This window comes from Cricetulus griseus, chromosome 8 (genome assembly GCF_003668045.3).
Source record: "Cricetulus griseus strain 17A/GY chromosome 8, alternate assembly CriGri-PICRH-1.0, whole genome shotgun sequence".
Taxonomy (NCBI): domain Eukaryota; kingdom Metazoa; phylum Chordata; class Mammalia; order Rodentia; family Cricetidae; genus Cricetulus; species Cricetulus griseus.
The window spans coordinates 31,130,804-31,145,390 of NC_048601.1; the positions used below are offsets into that span (position 1 = coordinate 31,130,804).

General features: G+C 46.4%; 1 protein-coding gene across 2 annotated transcripts in view; it reads right to left on the reverse strand.

The window, feature by feature from the left end:
• The window catches only part of Irak2 (interleukin 1 receptor associated kinase 2), a 54,047-nt gene that overhangs the window by 23,342 nt on the left and 16,118 nt on the right, over positions 1 to 14,587 (reverse strand). The window contains exon 3 of one of the 2 annotated variants that reach the window (XM_027429116.2): positions 3,386 to 3,529. The exons of the other annotated variant lie outside the window; for it this stretch is intronic. Coding sequence (XP_027284917.1) covers positions 3,386 to 3,529 — 144 coding nt within the window. The remainder of the gene's footprint in view (positions 1 to 3,385; positions 3,530 to 14,587) is intronic. 2 annotated transcript variants of the gene reach the window in all.

The following is a 14,587-nucleotide window of genomic DNA, read 5'->3' on the forward strand; positions in this document are numbered from 1 at the left end:
GGAACTTACTTTATAGACCAGGCTGGCCTTGAACTAGGAGCTGTGCCTTGCTCTGCCTCCCAAGTATTGGGATTAAAGGCATATACCACCTGCACCAAGCTAGAATCTGTGGGGATGTGACAGCCTGCTGTAACCTGATGGCACTGTATTTTGGGTTTTTTGTTTGTTTGTTTGTTTGTTTCGCTTATGTGTTTGTTTTTTGTTTTTGCCTGCCCAGAATGAACTTCTCTATCCCAGTCATTACCATGCTCAGACCTGAGTAAGAATTTACACAAGTCCCTGTGATGACTAAAGAAACACAATATGGAACCAGGCATCACTTAAGGGTCATTGATCTTCTGTTCTGGAATGCCTGGGAGATCCCAATGATCTGCTGGTGAGATAAGAATAGGATAATGAGGGGGCTGGAGAGATGCCTCAGTGGTTAAGAGCACTGGCTGCCCTTCCAGAGGACCTGGGCTCAATTCCCAGTGTCCACATGGCAGCTCACACCTGTCTGTAACTTAGTTCCAGGGAATCTGACACTCTCACACCAATGCACATAAAATAAAAATTAAATAAATAATTTTTTAAAAGAATAGGATAATGGACTGTGAGGTATTAGCAGCTGCCTTTGTTTCTGTAAAAGTCACTATCGCTATGGGAAAGAGATGAAATGTTCTTTTTATTACTATATACTGGGAAAGGAAAAAAGTGCAGAACGAAGTAAAACACTTTGCTGCCCAGCTGCGGATTCTATGGATAGCTGTAATTCACACCTTTCTGATGTCTGCCTTAAAACCACCTTACCCCATCTCTAAATGGCAGGCTATACATGCTCTAAGGCTGCTCTCCTGCTAGCAGTAAGAATAAATTCATTTCACAATTCATTTTGCTGGGTGGTGATGGCCTACACCTTTAATCCCAGCACTTGGGAGGAAGAGGCAGGTGAATCTCTGTGACTTCAAGGCCAGCCTGATCTACAGAGTGAGTTCCAGGATAGCTAGGGCTGTTACACAAAGAAACCGTGTCTTGAAAAACAAAAACAAACAAACAAATGGACAAAGAATAAATTCATTTCATCTAGATTTGAATTGAGTCTAAGCCTCTGATTTCTCCCAGTGGATTTGAATGCCAAAAGAAATCCACTCTAATGGGAGTGGTCACATGTACTTTGCAAAAGAGTTTCAACAGAGTTACACTTTAAGCTTTACTGTGATAATTACCACCAGGAAACTGATATGGGAAGTCCTTCCATATGCTTTGAATATGTGTGCTTTTACTGGTTGATGAATAAATCTGTTTTGACCAAACGTCAGGCAAAATATAGTTAGGCAGGAAATCCAGAGTTACGGAGAGAAAGAAGATAGAGTCAGGGAGACGCCGTGTAGCCACTGAAGGAGTAACATACCAGAACACTACCGGCAAGCTACAGTTCCATGACAATACATAGATTAATAAAAGTGGATTAATTTATAAGAGAGAGCTAGCCAATAATATACCTGAGCCATTGGCCAAACAATTATATTTAATTATTAGCTCAGAGTGTTATTTTATAAGTGGTTGTAAGGACCCATCCCGAAGAAGAGAAACTAGTCCAGTGGGACTGGGTGAGACAGAGAAAAACTTCCAATTACAGGAAACCTTTTCCCAAAGTTGTACTATATTTAAATATGTCTAGAATAAACTGTCCAGGGTCAGACTCTAGAAGTTTGAACCAACACTGGCTACTGAGTCGTGCTGAACTGGACTTGCTTCATGCCTAGCGCAGCTCTGGGTTTACAGGGATGCCCCACAAGAAACCAGGTTGGCCTGGAATTTGCATTCATCCTTCAGTCTCAACATCTTCAGGGCTGGGACAACAGGCAGACAGAACCACACCCAGCTAAGGTGCCTAATTCCCTGCAATGGGATGTAATGGCTCTGTTCTTACCTATTTTACAGATAGAAGAATTGAGGAATGAGGAAGTTGAGTGGGAATTCAAGCACAGAGGCAAGCCCCTCAGAGTGGCTTCTCCACGAAGGGTTGGCTGGCTTTAGGCCCCTCGGTGAGCTGTACTCCATAGAACTGGGATCTTAAGCTTGCAGGCCACAGGCTACAGGAGAGGAGAAGCGAACCCTCGAGAAGTCACTGCTGTCTGTCCTCCACCCTCCCTCAGCGCTAGCCTGGGCCCAACAGGCTGGACACATATAGAATGTGCTCTGCAAGGCTCTGGGACATCAGCGTATGCAGTATGAGAGACTGGAGTGTTCAAATCCCAGGACTTAAGTCACCTTGAACAAATCCTTTTTTTTTTCTTCCAATGAAAATGATAGGGTCAGGGAGGGGGCGGGGCTGGGGTGTAGCTCAGTGGTAAAGCTGGCATGTCTACAGCCCAGGTTCCATCCTCAGCTCTCCCTCCCCCCACAAAAGGTATTTATTATGGGACTGGGGGGTTTGGGTGCTGAGGATGAAGCCAGGCCCTGTCCGTACCAAGCAGATCCTCTGCCATGGGCCACAGGGCTCCCTACCCTAACCCCCCCCAAGTAAACCCAGATTACAGGTATGTGCTACACACCCAGCTATATAGCCCAGAATAGGGCTGAACTTACAACCCTCCTGCCTCAGACTCTCAAATAGCTGGGATTACAGGCATACATCACCATACCTGGGTGTTCCCCTTTTTTAACTCACTTTTTTTTTTTTTTTTTTTTGAGACAGGGTTTTTCTGTGTAGCTCTGGAGCCTGTCCTGGAACTAGCTCTTGTAGACCAGGCTGGTCTTGAACTCACATTGATCCACCTCTGCCTCCCGAGTGCTGGGATTAAAGGCATGCATCACCACCACCCAGCTCTAATTCACTTTTACAGTGTATTTTGATATACACACACATATACACACACCCCAAAAGAAAAAAAAACTTAAGAATACCTATGGGAGCCCTGGAGAGATGGCTTAGAGGTTAAGAGCACTGATCACTCTTCTAGAGGTCCTGAGTTCAATTCCCAACAACCACATGGTGGCTCACAACCATCTATAATGAGATCTGATGCCCTCATCTACAGCAAAACACTGTATACATGATAGATAGGTAGATAGATAGATAGATAGATAGATAGATAGATAGATAGATAGATAGATAGATAGAGCAAGAATAAGAATAAGATAGATAGAGCAAGAATAAGACTGACAAGATGGCTCAACAATTAAGAGGACCTGGGTTTGAATCCCAGAATGCACATAGTGGCACACAACCATCTCTAACATCAGTTTCAGGGGATCTAGCACCCTTTTCTGGCCTCCATGGGCACTATATACAAGTAGTCCATATCCATATGTGCAGGTAAAACACCCATGCACACAAATATAAAAAAGTAAGTCTAAAACCCGGAAGAAGAGGCAGAAGAGAGTGGAACAGGTGGAGTACCTGTTCCTAGAAAGGAGCCTGGCTTCACAGGCTGTCCCTTTTCCTGTTCATCCTTGAGGTTTCTTCCAGAAGTAGCCACAGGCCCTGGTTTCGCAGCCTCTGGGAAGGCTGGAAGAGGAGATGAGCTCTCAGCAACCGGCTTCCCTGAAACAAGGAAGAGAAGATGCTGTTACTTCCCATGACCAGGGGAGCTATGGAGAGGCGGGTCTGGAACTCAGGGTCTAATCCTGACTCCAGCACAAATTCTCACTGTGCCTCATGCGTTTTGTTTTCTTGGTCATGGCTTGCTCATCTGTTCACTGGGGTGAGAGGCTGTGACAGTGCCACATGTTTTGGTTCTGACATTCTGAATCACACACCTTCTGACAGAGCTAATTATATAACTTCAGAAAAGTTACTTTCCATCTGTGAACCTCCTATAAGATGGAGACCATTGGGGCTAGAGAAATAGTTCAGCAGTTAAGAGCACTGACTGCTCTCACAGAGGACCTGGATTCTGTTCCCAGCACCCACATGGAGGTTTTAAAATGTCTGTAACTGTAGTTCCAGGGGATGCAATACACTCTTCTGGCCTCTCCAGGAACTATGCATATGGGTGGTACACATACATATTTGAAGGAAAACACTCATACACATACAATACAAATAAATACATATTTAAAATAAATTAATTAAAAACAAACAGAGACCATGAAGGTAATGCCTGCTTGCCTCCTTCCCAGGGCTACTGTGAGCAGAGAGTGAGAGCCCAGGTATGAAAGGGCTTTGGAAAGGGCTTTCCAGTTTACAGAATGTGTAAACAAGTCGAAGGCATCCATATTGGAGCCAGATATGGCTCAGTGGGAGAGCATTTACCTAGCATGCACAAGACCCTGAGTTCTAGGAGTCACGTATACCAAAGTCCTGACTGCCCTGAAGTTTCACTTCCCCACTTCCTATGTGTGAATCCTACATAGCAGCTATATCTAGAGAGAGTCCCCAGACTATGCCCTACCCAGCACACACACACAACTGCACAGCTCATCTCTAAACAGCTTCAGGGATTTGCTGAGGCTCACACAACCCAGGCTTATAGGCCTGCTACAGACATCTCCTGCCCTCCTATGAGTCCTCAATTCTACTTAGCATGACTTTGGGAAACTCCAAAGATGTTGGGAGGTCCCACACATGCCGGCTCACATTCAGATCCTCAAAAGCGGTTCTGTCAAACAGTTTTCTCCTCTCTTCCACCAGTGCCCAGGCTTACCCTTCCTGCCTCCACTGCTTCTGGCTCAGCTGCCCTTCCTTTGTCACCAGGCAGCAGGAGACTGAAACATAGGTCCCTTCTGGCCCCATCACATTCCATTGCTTAAAGGGAAGCACCGTGACTCCTCAGCACCTGGATAATGTCTAAATTCTTCAGCCTGGATTCTTCAATATTACTGCTTCAGATAAAACTCAAATTGTAAGGGCTGTGGACTTACAGGTGGTAGAGCACTTGGGAATGTGTGTGAGGGCAAAGAAATGAGGCCACAGCCCCATGGTTCTCTGTTGGTTTGAAGTGTGAAAATGAAAGCCTTTAGGGGATCTGACACTCTCTTCTATCTTTCTCTGGCACTAAATGCAGGTGGTGCATACACACAGCCACAGCCAAAAACACTAAAATGAGCCAGGCTTGGTTGCAGTCACCTTTTTAATGCCAGCACTGGGAAAGCAGAGGATCTCTATGAGTTCTAGGCAGGCCAGGGCTACACAATGCTACCTTGTCCCAAAACAAACAATAACAAACCTTGGAAAGATGGCTCAGTGTAAGAGACTATGAGAACCAGAATTAGGCTACCAGTACCCACATCAGGTGGCTCACAAGTATGTTTGACATCTCTGGCCTCTGAGTCACCTGCACTCACACACACACACACACACACGTGTGTGTGTGTGTGTGTGTGTGTGTGTGTGTGTGTGCGCGCGCGCGCGCGAGCGCCCAGTGACAGCTGACTAGTTATTCAGTCTCTCAACAATATCAGGCTGAGCTGGAGTGAAAGGACCCCAGCATCATTCATTCCAAGTGATAAATGGAGTCTCTCGAAAGAAAGCATGACTGAGGAAGTAGTTTTGCAAACTCAAGCTTTGTTATCACAACAGGTAACATCTAAATTCCTCTGGCACTATGCTTTCATGAATGCTGGAAGACATACTTAACTTCCACAGCAATCTCTGGCAGTTAATACCTGCATGCATGCTTTTACTTTTTAAAATATCTATTGGTGGAGCTGAGGATGGAAGCCAAGGCCTGAAACATGCTGGGAAAGCCCTCTCGTGCTGAACTACATACCCCAACACTATCCCACAAACTTCCAATCATCTCTATAAGCCAAGAACATTGACTCCTATTTGTACTCTCAGCCCATGGAAGGCTGAATTAGGAAATTCAGCAATTCAGTGGCCTTGATTCAAAATAAAAGATGGGGAGCAATCTAGGAAGGTAACTCCTTGGACGAGTGCTTATCTAGGAAGTGTGAGACCCTGGACTGGATCACTAATACTAAAACCCACCACTGTTTGTGACCCCTGTCAGGTCTGAGTTCCAGCAGAGAAGATAAGGTCCCTGCACAATTAGGAGCAGAAGTACAATGAGGTCACTGGGAAGTTCTAGGAATTTGGGACAACAAAGGCTGAATGAGAATCACGGTGACTTTTCCCTGAGTTTCCTGTATTGTAGATGATGCATTCCTCTATTGTAGGAAGCCGGTTCCTGCATTATAATGTTGCCTGAAGACACCAAGGTGTAAATTACTTCACAGGCGCTGGGTAATCTCCATTCCTTTGATCTCTGCCTATCCCGTGGCTCATTTTTGCCTGAGGAGCTGAAGCCATTCATTAGGGTAACACGTCCCAGGCGGCTGGTCAGCCTTTATATAGGGATGGTTTTCTTGGTTCAATGTCTCCACTCTGGTAAAATGCATTAAAGCTTGTCTGCAGAAGGATCCGAGTGTCCTGCGTGTATTTCTTGCTGGCGAGGAATACAGAGCGGGCGCGGGACACTCTATTAATATTTTTTAATTATATTTACTTATTTGGTCATGTGTGGAGGTCTGAGGACAACTTTTGGGAATTGATTTTCTTCTCATACTATATGGTTTCCAGAGGTCAAACTTAAGTCATTAGGTGGCAACAAGTACCCTTAGCCACATTACCCACAGTTCACTGGCCCGCATTCCTCTTTTAAATAAGTTTTTCTTAGGCCTGGCATGATGGCACATGCCTTTAATTCCAGCACTCAGGAAGCAGAAGCAGCAGGATCTCTGTGAGGCCAGTCTAGTATAAATAGCAAGTTCCAGGAGTACATAGAGAGATCCTGTCTCAGAAAGCAAAAAATAAAATAAAAAGCCCATCTTAGGAAAGTAAAAGCAAGCACCAGCTCCATCCTGCCCCAGATGAGATCACTCTGGACCACTTCCCAGAGGATGGAGGAAGCTGTGTGGTAAGGCAGGCCTGTAATCCTAGCATCAAGAAGCAGGAGGATAACCAGAAGGTCTAAACAAGCCTGAATTATACTTTTAGATCCTGCTTTAAAAAAGCAAGCAAGCTAGGAAGGACAGAAGGAGTTTTTGTTTTTCATTTTGTTTGCTTGTTTGTTGAGAAAGGGTCTCTTGTAGCCCAGGTTGGCCTCAAACCAACCATTAAGAGTGAACTCCCTATCTTTATGCCCCAGCCCCAAGTGCTGGGATTAAGAAATGGCATTTGTTGGGTCATATCACCTGGAATGCAGACTCTAAACCAGCCACTTCCCATAGCAGCCAATCCACATAGTCTGTGCCCTGTAGACCAGGCTAACTTTGAAGCCCAGGAGGGGAACAGACAGTCTTTGTAACAAAATGTCAACAAAACCCATTTGCTGAGGTAACTGCCAATTTATGATTATGCCTGCCACAAAGCTGCCCAACCAGGGGGAGACCAAAAGCAGATATTAAGCCTGTCCCCAAAGGGCAGGCTGTTCCACACATGGCTTACCCAGCCTCCACTCTCTCTAGGGACACTGTCTTTCTTGTGTTGCTCCTCCCTCCCCTGACAGCCATGGTCCTCAGAGGGCATACCAGCAGCACCTCACGACAGGTGTCTAAAGTAGAGGGACAGAGATCTCCATGGTAAGGACACCTCAACCATGACTTGGGGCCCAAGCCATGCCCACAGCAGTGTGAAATGACCCCCAAAGGGCCACCAGTCCCCACATTGCTCTTGGGGCCAGCATATAATACAGCTTTTCTTTTATATTTTGTATTTATCTATGTATATGTACACAATGTGCATATTCCAGCATTTGTGTGTGTGCGTCTGAGTGTGTGTGTGTGTGTGTGTGTGTGTGTGTGTGTGTAAATATGGACATGAACATATACCATAGAGCTTGCATAGAGTTTAAGATAGAGTCTCTTTCTTGTTTTTCTACTGTGTATACCAGGCTACCTACCCTGAGAGCCTCTAAAAATTCTCCTTTCTCCTTCTCCCATCTCCCTCAGGGAAACTGGAAATATAGACACAGGTGCCAGTGTCTGGCTTTTACATAGTTTCTGGGGATTTGAATTCAAGTGCTTTTTTATACTGAACCATCTCCCCAGCTAGAGGTATTTTCTTCCCTACAGCCTGGCTGAGCCTCAGTTTCTTTATCAATAACATGGAGGTCAAGGGTCATTCCATACTTAACCTCTGGGTCCTATTCCTGGTGGCTTTGGCCTTTCCCCTGTTGCTGGGAATGGAACCAGGGACTGGCACTAAGCCACTGAGTCATAGCCCAGCCCCTATGACTTTTTTGTTTAGCACAGATCTGTGTCTCTCTTTGCAGGCACATTTAATGTGGACAGCCCAGGGTTCATGGCTGACCTTTGCAAGCTCCACTCAGAAGGCACACAAAAGCTTCATTTACTATTTTCATTTCAGGGAGAGTCCATCTTTTCTCTCTTTCATGTTCTTTCCACAATGACATGCTATAGCCTGCACCTGGCAGTGTGTCACTGAATGGAAACATTCAGGGTTGCCTGGGAGGAGGACACACAATGGAAGGAGCAGCTTGAGAAGGCCTGAGGGGAACCTGCCAGCACATTTGGAGTTAACACCCCCTCAACCACACAAGGGTACCTAGTGACACTTGGAGGGTCATGCCCAGCCACAGATGTCAGCTGACAGCCCCCAGTCAGGCTCTACTACGTCAGGCCCCATCAACTTCCTGAAAAATCCCCGGACAGGGTGAGCTTTGGGTTAGCTCAAGCTTTCCGAATGCAAATGATGAATAGCAAGTGTAAGGTTCAAATGTCTAGACTAGGGATCCATCTCAGAGATCTAGTGCTTGCCAAGTAAGCATGAGTCCCTGGGTCCCACATCCCCAACACCAATGTAAGTAAATGAATAAAATGTTAAAAAAGAAAGACAGAAAGAAAGAAAGAAAGAAAGAAAGAAAGAAAGAAAGAAAGAAAGAAACAGCAAGAAAGAAATACAGACAAACAGACTTAAACCATCCTAATTTGTCCTTCTCAGTTGCTTGCTTTTTCCCACTGTGAAAACCAAGTGGGAGAAAATGTAGCCAGAAAGCTGGCTCAGGCACAAACCACTACCACCCAACCCCCACCCACTCTTTCAGCCACCGGAAGACAGAGATGCTGGAGAGATGAAAATAGAACAGCACAGGCCCAGAGTTCAAGAGTAAGGGGTGAGTGAGTGTTCTACCTCACCCCCGTGCAGGCTGGTGACAGAATTCCCCTGGACAGCTTCCCAGTGCTTGGGACATTGCTCTTTTTCCCCCTTGGGGATTAAATTCTCAAGGGCATCAGGCACATGCATTGAGTCAGAGTTACACAATCCAAAGGCAGAGTGTGGGCCGAGGGTAGACCTGGGATGAAGCAGACACGGCTTCCCCTGCCAGCTGGTACCCAGAGCAGGGTCTCCATCCCCTCGGGCTCCTGCACCCTCCATGGAGTAATAGTATCCTAACCCCAGAGCTCCGAGAGCATGCCAGGGCTTGGTGAGATGAGGTGAGAAACACACCCCTACACCATGCAATGCACACCCACACTCACAGCAACCAGGGGGTTAACACAGGAGGCTTTGATGTTCTCAGCCAGCCTTTGCTACACAGTGAGTCTGAGAGGTCAGCCTGGGCTACATGAGTCTAGTATGGCAGTTGGAATGAGAGATAACCCCCATGAACACTTGGTCCCCAGCCAGTGGTACTTCTGAGGGAAGCTTAGGAGGTGCAGCCTTGTTAGAGGAAGTACGTCATTGAAGGTTTAAAGACTCACGCCCTTTTCAGTTTGTGCTCCCTGCTTCATGTCAGTGGGTCAATACGTGAGCCCTCAGCTTCCTGTTCTAGCCACCATGCCATGCCTCCCCACCACGAAGACTCTCATCCCTCTCTTCTTTAAGTTGTCTTGGACACAGTGTTTGATCCCAACAACAGAAGAGTAACTAACAGACCCTGTCTCAAAACAAAACAAACCTCTAGGAGCCACACAGAAGACAAACTCCACGTGCTTTCTCTCACAAGCAGAACCTAGAGTTTAATAGAGACAGACAGAAAAATAGAAAGGGACCATAAAGGGGAAGGAAGGACTCTACAGAGATGAGGAGCAAGAGAGGAAATTGGGGAGACAAAATAGCTGTTCTCTCTCATATGCAGAATCCATATTTAAATACATATATATTCATACATGCATACATACACACATATATGTGAGAAAGCAAAAGGGGGACAATTTAGGGACAGTAAAGGAACCAGCAGAGGGGTCTGTGTGATGTGCAAATATATGCTAAGTATACTTATATATATGTATGAATGTCAAAATGAAAACTGTCATTTTTTAAAAGGACCTCTGGGCCAGGCACTGCTCATCTGTAATCAAATTTCTTCAGTAATACATATCTTTAATCACAGCACTTGGAAGGTAGGGGCAGGCAGAGCTCTGTGAGTTCAAGGCCAGCCAGGGCTGCAGAGAAACCCCTTTTCAAAAAACAAACAAGCAGGCTGGAGAGATGGCTCAGAGGTTAAGAGCACCGACTGCTCTTCCAGAGGAAATAAATAAAATCTTAAAATAAAAACCAAATAAGCAAACAACTACTTCAGAGGCTGAGGCTGGACAATCATTAGACCCAGAAGTTCTACTCCAGCTTGGGCAACAAAGCAAGACTCTGTTTCAAAAGAATAAATTACTTGACTAGATAAAATCAAAAAAGAACCTCTCTGAGTTCCAGTGAGGGTCTGTGAGGAAGTATTTGAAATACAAAGCTATTCCCACCTGGGTTTTGTGTTTTGGAGACAGGGTCTCATGTAGCTCGGACTGGCTTGAGGCTCACTATGCAACCATGAGTGACCTTAAAACTCCCAATCCTGGGCTGGGCATAAGGGCACACATTTAATCCCAGCACTCAAAAGGCAGAAGCAGGCAGAAGCCTGTGAGTTTGAGGCCAGCTCGGGCTACAAAGTGGGTTCCAGGACAGCCAGGGCTACATAGAAGACCCTGTCTCAAAATAAAACAAAAACAGGTTAAAAAAAAAAAAACCCTCCTGATTCTCCTGCCTTTACTCCCTGAGAGCTGGAATTCCAGGTGTGCACCATCACACCCAGTGTGTGTGGGGCTGGGTACCAACCAAAGGCTTTGTGCATGCTAGGCAAACATAACCAACCAAGCTACATTGGACAGCCTCTATATGCATATTTTTTAAAGATTTTATTTATTTATTATGTCTGCAACATTCTGCTTCCATGTATATCTGCACACCAGAAGAAGGCACCAGATCTCATAACGGATGGTTGTGAGCCACCATATGGCTGCTGGGAATTGAACTCAGGACCTCTGGAAGAGCAGTCAGTACTCTTAACCTCTGAGCCACCTCTCCAGACCTCTATATGCGTATTTTAAACACTCAGAAAGTAGCCAGACAGTGGTGGCACCTGCCTTTAATCACAGCACTCGAGAGGCAGAGGCAAACAGATCTCTGTGAGTACAAGGACAGCCTGGTCTACAGAGTGAGTTCCAGAACAGCCAGGACTACACAGAGAAAACCTGTCTCAATAATACAAAACAAAAATATACTCAGAAAGTAAATGTGGGTAAGGAGTACCTCAGTGGGCACAGGAACAAACAGCACTTGAGGTGGATGGTGGAAGAAATGGGGACCCATTCTCACCTCCCCGAGGGTTCACTGAGAGCCTCATCACACGAAGGATGACATCTTGGAGTTCACTCTCCTGGCAATCCCCCTACCCCAGGAAGAAAAGGGATGCTGGTGCCCTTTATCTATAGCTCTGGTAACATGTGGGTTCTTGGAGCCTAGGAGTTTCCTCAAGCTGGGCCGGACCTAGACAGAGCAGACCAGAATGGAGCCTTGGACAACAAAATAGCAAAAGGTGGGGCACAGCACTGTCCACGCCCCTTCATGGTTGCCAGGCCTGAGTATGAGGAGTGTGATTTCTTTCTCTCTTTGCTGAGTACTGTCACCGGGTACAGCTGTCTCTGTGAGCAAGAATCGTTTACTGAAAGCCAGCCAGCGACCAAAAGCTCTGACCAACATCCCACCAGCTAAGTGCACACAGTGGGCTCACTGACAAGCTAGCTCACAAATGAGCCCAGGGAAAGGGGGATCAAGAGATGTAAGCCATTGGGGCTGAAGAGACGGCTCAGTGGTTAAAAGCACTTACTGTTCTATCGGAGGATCTGAGTTTGGATCCCAGCACCAACATCAGGTTGCTCACAAATGCCTGTAACCCAAAAAAATTATAACACCCTCACCCTGGCCTCCAAGGACATATACACACAAAAATTGAAATAATTTTTTTGAGATATAAGTCATTGGCACTTCCCACTGTTGTTAGATGGCTCCATCTGGACAATGATTGCCACTCTGGGGACATCTAACTCAGGTCTGGCACACAGGTTCAACTATACCCCTGGTATAGTGACTCAGGTGTAACCTCCCAACACTCAGAATGCTAAAGGAGGGCTGCCTCGAGTTTGAGATCAGCCTGGAATACACAATGAATTCTAGGTCAGCCTGAGCTGCACAAGGAGACCCTTCTTTAAGAAACAAAGGAGATGGTAAAGTGTCTACTGGGTAAGCCTTAGGACCTGAGTTCAGATCCCCAGAACCCATGTGAGAGGCCAGGCATGGGGGCACATTCCTGTAACAAAAGCTCTAGAGGGACAGAGAAGGGCCATCCCTGAAGCTCACTGGCTGGCCAGCAGAGCTGAAATGTTGAGCTCTAGTTTCAGTGAGAGAAGTGACTGAGGAAGTCACCAACACTGACCTCTGAAGGCCCTCACACATACGGACATCCACGGGCACCCATACATGCACATGCACACACTAACAAATACAGCCCCCACACACTCACACACAGGTCCAACTATCATCTCACATCCTGAAGAAAATGAAACCTGAAACACTTGTTTTCTCTGGAGTCCTTTATTTCTGCTCCACTTCCTTCAGTGGAAATAAAAAAGGCTGTTTGCTGAAGCCTTGGCTGAGGGCTGGGAGGCCTAGGCCTCCTCCCCTGGCTGCCTGGGGACACATAACACAGTGGCAAATCCCAGCACTGCTCATTGGGACAGCAGGAACGCATGAGCTGCTAGCAAGGCCCTCATTTTATGATCACATGCTGGAAATCCTGCCCTTTACCCACTCAAGTCAAATAATAATGCAATACTTAAGTATTTATTTTAATTCTAAGTTGACTTTGCAGCTGGAATGGATCCCTGCCAAACAATCTAGAGTGATTAGCCACACACTAAAGGAGCAAGCACCCACCTCAAGGACAAACTTCTCACTAGGCCCTTGTTTTGACTTTTCCAACTAACCCCCAGACCTGGTCTCTGCATGTGTGATCTATGACTTAACAGCACATGTGTGTATGTGTGTGTGTGTGTGTGTGTGCTCACACGTGTATTACAGGGGCTGGAGAGATGGGTGAGCTGTTGATAGCACTTGCTGCTCTTCCAGAGGACCTGAGTTTAATTCCCAGCACCCACATGGAGACTCACAGCTGTCTGTCATCTCAGCTCCAGTGAATCTGACGCCTTCTTCTGGCCTCTGCGGGGCAAAACACTCATACATATAAACAAAATAAAAATAAATATTTTTGTTGTAATTTTTTGAGACAGGGTTTCTCTGTGCAGTCCTGGCTGTCCTGGAACTAATTCTGTAAACCAGGCAGGCCTCTAAATCAGAGATCTGCCTGCCTCTGCCCCCCAACTGTTGAGATTAAAGGCATGGGCACTACACCTGACTCACCTCCTAAGAGCTCTGTCCCTAGATTCCCAGAGGGCCCAAACCTATCTATGGTTTCAAAGACTCACTGTGACTCACCCACTTACAATGTCAGAGACAGGGTTTCTCTCTGCTTGAGACAAAATTCAGTGCAAAGGCTGAGTCAATTCCCAGCACTGGTGGGGTGGGGGCAGGTGTCAATCAATTTACAAAGTGGGAGGACTCCTATGCAGAGAAGCAACTTGAGGGAAGGACCCCATGAGCTTCTGTGAGGAGACTCCCTTGAAGCAGAGGCCCAAAAGCTGAGTGGTGGTGAGGACTGGACTCTGGAAGAATAAAGGGAAGTTGTTCCCTGGACCAAAGTTCCAGGAAACAACACACGCAGAGGTCCCGGGACAGGAAATATTTGGCAAGTTTCAGCCAATGAAGGAAAGACCCTAGTGGCTGGGCTGGCTGATCAGGAACAAAACGCCATCGAGTCTCTTCCATTGCCTCCCCTGTCACAGTGACCTTGGAAGCCACATGTTCCAAACCCAGCTTCCACAACACAGGAGCTGTCCTTTCCCATGTTACAGCTCAGCTCAGGGTTTATGTTGTGCAGCGTGATGCGTCTAACACTGACTCATGCATCCTCTGAGGATGGCTTAACCTTACACTCAGAGGAGCCTGGTGACCACAACATAGCTCACAGCCAGAGTTTGACAGATGAACCTCGGGGTGCCCCAGTTTAATTGAGCTGCACGTGGCCTTCTACTCATTCTTCCAGCACTCTCAAAACCCACAGACACTGAAGAATCAGTTCAGAGAAGGAAATCAGGTGACCCGCCCCACACTAGGCATCAGCGCGGTCTCGAAGCTTCCTGCACTGAAAGTAAAGTAAACAGGGGTGTGCTTATACACTTGTTAGATTGTTTGTGACAGGGTCTCATGTAGTCCAGGATGACCTCGATGTAGCCAAGACTAACTTTGAACTTT